The sequence below is a fragment of the Limulus polyphemus genome, unplaced genomic scaffold (assembly GCF_000517525.1).
Source record: "Limulus polyphemus unplaced genomic scaffold, Limulus_polyphemus-2.1.2 Scaffold767, whole genome shotgun sequence".
Taxonomy (NCBI): Eukaryota; Metazoa; Arthropoda; class Merostomata; order Xiphosura; family Limulidae; genus Limulus; species Limulus polyphemus.
This window is the reverse complement of record NW_013666377.1, coordinates 176,040-182,678: the sequence shown is the minus strand read 5'-3', so window position 1 is coordinate 182,678 and position 6,639 is coordinate 176,040. Positions and strand designations below refer to the sequence as shown.

General features: G+C 33.4%; 1 protein-coding gene across 2 annotated transcripts in view; it reads left to right on the top strand.

Annotated features, from left to right (window-relative positions):
* The window catches only part of LOC106460421 (Kv channel-interacting protein 2-like), a 134,065-nt gene that overhangs the window by 112,797 nt on the left and 14,629 nt on the right, over nt 1-6,639 (top strand). For both annotated transcript variants that reach the window (XM_022387132.1, XM_013920116.2), the window contains exons 4-5: nt 3,125-3,337; nt 5,031-5,093. In XM_022387132.1, coding sequence (XP_022242840.1) covers nt 3,125-3,337; nt 5,031-5,093 — 276 coding nt within the window. The remainder of the gene's footprint in view (nt 1-3,124; nt 3,338-5,030; nt 5,094-6,639) is intronic.

Genomic DNA, 6,639 nt, shown 5'->3' with positions numbered 1-6,639 from the left:
CAGTAAACTAATACGGTTAATTAGTTCGTGAAACTATTTTATCCGCTCACACAGTAAACTAATACGATTTTACCCGCTCACACAGTAAACTAATACGGTTAATTAACCTTCGTAAAACTATTTTACTCACTCACACGACAGCAGAGTAAAAAAAAGAGCTGAATAAGTATGAGCATATCACGCAAAATCTCTTACAAAGAGCTGGAATTTCAAGATATTCTTTTTAATTAATTTATTTTTTGAAGGCATACAATTTCACCCACAGCAGAGTGAGGGGATTTCTCTACAAAGAAAGGATTAAACAAGGTCTGAACTTTTAAGCTTAATCCCCTTCTAGTGGAGCTGGTTTCAATAGAAATTAATTAGTTTGGGGTCATTCTATTTTCCTCGCACAAGGGTAAAACGTCAGGGAGGAGTGTATAAAACAAAGTCGGTTTGTTTGTTTGTTTATCATAAATAACAAAACTATACAATGAGCTATCTGTGTTGCCACCAAATTTTTAACATTATAAGCCCTCAGACTTAAAGCTGGGTCATCGGAGAGTTTAAATAAAGTCCAAGCTTATGTAATAAGACATTTGGAGGTCTGTAGTTTTGCATGGTTTTTCTATTTCAAAATTAAATCAGTGAGGCATGTTTAAGCAAAATCTAGGCTTAGTTGATGAAAACTCTCAATAATTTGAGCCATTAATGAATTATTTTTGCCTCATAGTGAATCAGCTGATTAAAAATAACTAAACTAAGCTCTAGTCACAATCTCTACAGTACAGCGAACCGTAAGCTTTGCTTTGCAGTAAGTACGATTTCATTATACGTTAGCTAAATGTGATCATTATTTCTACAGTCGGAATTGAAACCCTCAGTTAAGTTTTACTTTTTACTTCTGAGATTCTAACTCCACTCTACATTCAGAAAGTCGTAGATTTCGCTGTGCAGAGAAAGTAAACTTCATCTTATAGTAAGTGTATACCATTCACAAAATATTCAATACAGCGAGTTTAAAAGTAGCTTCTAAAGATTTGAGTTTCATCCTACACTAAACTTAGCTACTAAAGATGTAAAGTCAGTTTATTGAGAACGAAGATGGTACGCCAATGGTGAATTCTCACGTTATAAAAGTATAGGCTTCCTTACTTAAAATGAAGCTTCGATTAAAATAAAAAAAAAAGACTTTATCGTCTCTATTCAATATAAAATGAGCCTCTGAAGCTTAAACTTCGATTGAAAAAGAAGAGACTTTTTTAAAGAAGAAATGTCTTGAGTTCTTAAAAATTGAAACTTTAATAACGTTTTTCTCCACACCGTGTGATATACTGATTTAGCAGTGGTGCTCCAGATGGGTTGTCTTCACTTTTTCTTTTTTTTTCTGTAGCGAAATATATTGTATTCGATGAGGAAGAAACCATCCCATAGAAAAAAGTATTTTTGCTAAATAATAACAGTGGGCTGTTCCGATGCGGAAGAATGTGGTTTCTAAATTTACTTCATGCTAAAATGAATATTATTTCTGTTATTTAATTTCTCATAAAAGTTCAAGCTACTTATATATAACTGTGAAGACAGTATAAAAGTCATGTGTCATGTAAGATATAAAGGACAGAAAATCTCCTTAGTTTGGAATACTTTAATATCAAGCAAGCTGATCAGAAACAAATAGTGTCATACACACATATAACACAAGTAAAACTTGAGTCCAGTCTAGTGAGTGAAAAAAGTATTTGCTAAAGTAGAATCCACTAAATCCTATTTACAAACCCTCGTGTATAAAATGGAAGTTTGAAAATCAGGAAGTGCTCTGAATGTTCAAGTCCTCAACAACCCACATCTTAAACTACCATTCACCTGGAGCCATTTTTAAAATAGGAGTTGCTTTTAATAAAACAGAAAAGAAATAAAATGAATGATTGAAAACAGATCACCGGGGTTGGTAAAATGTCTTTTGACTTTGTCATTCCATCCTCCATTAAGGTTAGCGCAAATAGCCCAATTTTTTAGCTTTGCGCTAATACAAAAATAAACAAACTATTAGAGAAACACACAAACTATGATGATGAGCATCATAAAACTTAAGATAGCTAAGTTAATAAATGTTTCTAATTAAAGAAAATAAAATTGAATTTACATTTTGATTTTCAAAGACGGGCTTAGTTTAAACAAAAACAATTTCAATGTTTTGACCAAAGAATATCACAAACATATATATGTTGTGTTATCCATTTTTATACTTTCAGTTTTTTTTTCTCCTACTGAAAACTCGATGGCAGAAAAATACTCAGAAGTCATTTCGGTATCAATACATCATCCAAATAGTGCCAAACAGCAGGGATCGAACGTCGAATTTTAATGTTATAAGCCCTCATATTGCTTTCAAGAATCGAACCGTACGTTTTTATTTTTAATGAAAAATGTGATTCGCAATAAGCACATTTTCTAAATCCGTAACAACCAAAGATGTTCCATGGGCGAAACATTAAGAAAAGTAAACGTCGCGTGACGGTGGATGTTAAGTATCGTAGTACGGCCAAAAATGAGTGGCTAAATAAACGTGACCTTGTATAATCTATGGAAATGTACCCATTGAATGTTTTGACGCAGCCAAATAGGTTCGAAGAATGTGTGTAAATGAAAGGTAAACAGAGGAAACAAACGAGTACTGGTAGGGATCAGTGATTTGTCAGCTGAACTTACGGTGCAAAGTTTTCCTGTAGAAATAAAAAAAATAATCTTTTGGCCTTTTAATTATATCTGAAACTCTAGTAATGTTGAACTCGATATTTTAGGGATCAGTGATTTGTCAGCTGAACTTACGGTGCAAAGTTTTCCTGTAGAAATAAAAAAAAAGAACAAGAAAAATAATCTTTTGGCCTTTTAATTATATCTGAAACTCTAGTAATGTTGAACTCGACATTTTTCCATCACAGGCACTACCCGAATTTTATTTCACAATTTGAGCTTCTTTCTTTCTTTCTTTTTATTGTAATTTTGTATTTTCTCCTTCTCTCTCTCTCTCTCTAACGCTTATATAACTGTATATTTAATATATATATATATAGAATAATTTAAAGTTTCATTTGTACTAAAATTATCTAATGTTTTAGAATAAAATTCTGAATTGAATTTATAGGATTTCTTGCACTGTTTGTCACTCCTCTGCCGAGGTTCACCTAGGGACAAGCTACGCTGGGCGTTTTCCCTCTATGACATCAATGGAGATGGCTGCATTACTAAGAAAGAAATGACAGATATTGTGTGTTCCGTTTACGCCCTACTAGGCCGAAGATCCCATCCCGCTGTTGATGAAAAATCCTTGCGGGACCATGTTGACAGGATCTTTCTGGTGTGTTTCTTGTGTTTTTTGTTGTTGTTTTTTTCATATTTACCCTTTAACCTCTTACGTGGGTAGAAAGGATAAAACAATAAAATACCACAGTTTCAACAAATAATTATATTTTATACCAACAAAAAAAAATGTGCATGCATTGTTGCTTTACTCAAATCATTTTTGTAGTAAAACTTTCCCGAATTCCAATAACAAAATTAAACGAGTAAGGACAATGTAAATTTAGACCTTTTTATCATCAAGTTGTGATTGCCAACTAAACATCTGAATGAGAGACTCGTTCGAACTTTTATGTAACAAGGGCTGTCATGATAAAGTGAGCTCGTCCAACTCTTGACGGTTCCTGTAAACTCGGCGTTTTGATTTCATTCGCTGTGATACTGTAAAAGTATTTCACTTTATTGAACTGTAATAAACCCGCACTTAAAACAAACCTCTTGTTATCATTAAATAAATTCGAGGCTAGTTTTACTGAGCTATTAACAACGAACGTTTGCACGAAGAAATTCTTAATAAAGAATGTTAAAGCAGTTATGTCTTTCACTGCTATAGGCACACATATATATAATTATATGGAACACACTATATAACCTTTGTTTTAGCCTTATAAAGTGCAATATTAACCACACGTAAGTTTGAAATTTTGTACCACCATGAAGATAACCAACGAAATGCTAAAACATGTTTTCTTATTTTTAATGGGTATCCAAAAGTAGCCTGACACTGGGAGAGTTTTTTCTATCTATAAACTGGCAGCGAAAGTGTTAAATTCTAATGGGAATCACATCAGTAAATATTTTTCTTTATGAACATTGAAATCTCAACGCTCAATTGTCTAGTATTGATACAAATCGTTGGGCGTTATAATGTGATGGTCAGTCCCTCTATTCGTTGGTAAAAGAGTAGCCCACGAGTTGGCGGTGGGTGGTGGTGAATAGCTGCCTTCCACCTAGTCATACACTGCTAAATTAGGGACGGCTAGCGCAGATAGCCCTCGTGTAACTTTGTGCGAAATCCAAACCAACTCCTCCTCTATTGTTTTTGCTTGACTGTTAGTCGCAATGTGCGAGTCCACACTGTATAAATACTTATTTAAAAAAACACTAAAAATTTTGCTTTTAATGAAGCTGTAACTTGAAACCTTGTCGCTAGAGTTCGTGATGAATGAATGGTCAAAAAGGAGATGATTTCTGAACGCTACGTTTCAATGATACTGATAGTAAACAAGAACTTGTTATATTAACAAAAGACAAGAGATTTTGAAGGTAATGTTAAAAATAAAATAAATGCCTTTGTATTAAGGTAGATTACGTAAGCAACAGGGTTGAGTTTTAAAATAAGTTTTTATAAATTTATAGGAATTCTGGGTAAAAAAATATTGCTTTCTTTAGCATTAGCTTTGCTTCGTACTATGTTGGAATATTAGGATTTGTAACTAAACTTCAAACATCAATTTTACATGTAGCTCACCTATTGTTGCTTATTTAAACATAAATCTGACGCTTCTATAGAAATAACCTAGGTATTTTAAAGAAGTCCAATTTAATGGTTCGTTTTTTACATATATGATTGATATACTTTCGCAAAGTTATACAGATATTTCTGAAAATGTTGTGTCATAAGTTAAGCATGTTTTCATTTGGCAGTAAAATATCAAATAATTAATATATGTTTTGTTTTTTTTTTGTAGAAAATGGATTTAAATAAAGATGGCGTTGTAACCATAGACGAATTTATGGAAATATGCACTAAGGTAAGTGACGTAGAGGAGTAACATTAGGATACCTTGTCTTTATCAGACTCTACAAAATCACTGAATTAAGAGATACCGCCACTTTTGTATGTTTTAAACACTTTTTACTTCGCAAAACAAATTCAGATATAATCCTAATTTGAAATATTATGCCTATAACAAAGCAAAAGCAATTTTATAAAATAATGCCAATCGTCTCGTCAGCTTAGTGTTATTTATGTCAACAATCTTGTCACTCTCAGCTTATTGTTATTTATGTCAACAATCTTGTCACTCTCAGCTTATTGTTATTTATGTCAACAATCTTGTCACTCTCAGCTTATTGTTATTTATGTCAACAATCTTGTAACTCTGAAATACTCATAACTGTTCATGAGCCATGGCTAGACCTCAAAGACGACATTTCATTTTTACACCTATGGGTGGAGCCATCAGACTAATAGTAACTAGCCAATCACTGCAGACTGTTAAAACTTGGCTATATATGTCTCAAGATGTCGTTAGCAGGATGTGAAACTGCTTCCAAACGAACGGTACAATTTCTCGGACACCATACATAACACAAGCAGACCACTTGTTATGGCTTATCGTAATCGTACGTGCTGAATCAGATCGAATCTGGACGTTGTTTCAGTGTACAGAGGGTTAGCAACATTCTAACAAGTGTTTCGCGTTTGCTTATTTGAAGTAAATCTGTGATCACGTGATAGGGTATATCTAGAATTTCAGGGAAAGGGCAAAGGACCAAAATAACTCTGTGAGTCAGAAACTTATGAACATTTAGTTAGTGCACAAATGATGGTATTTTAAGATAATTAGTAAATAACAACAGATTGAAAACTGTATTTTTACATATGCCTACTTATGTTTTTACAAGTGCAAGTCATCAACTGTATAGATCAAATCATTTTATTAATATTGGGTATTTACAATACCTACAGCTTGCAACACTAATTACGACGTTAGTAATGGAGTACGCGTGCATGATTAAGAAGTCATGGGTGATGTTTAATTAATTTTGTCACAATCTCACTGATATTGATGTGAATATCATAATGAAGTGCAATCATGGATAAAGCAACCAGCCTATGACCTCACGTGCGCCCAGTCACTAAAATAAGGAGAGTCGTATGAATGTTCTTTCTAGTATGGTGTCAGATTAAATCAAAGACTGAAGAAATTACACTTCATTGTTTTGTTTTTTTATTCTTCCAATGCTATTTGCACCATTCTTACTCACTAGACAAAGACTGGGATACTAGTAGGTCAGTATCCATAAACGATGTATCGTCATTATGATTCTCCATCCACAGGGTATGAGGCATGGCATTCACACTGCTAGTTTTTATCGCCAAAAACCTAACTTCAAGTTGTTACCCGATTTTTATATAACAAAATTGCTGTTGAACGGTTGTGATAAATCAGCTGGGTTTCAGCTTAAACATTAGATCGATGGCTCTGAATTAATTGTTTGTTTGTTTGTTTGTTTTTGAATTTCGCGCATAGCTACACGAGGGCTATCTGCGCTAGCCGTCCCTAATTTAGC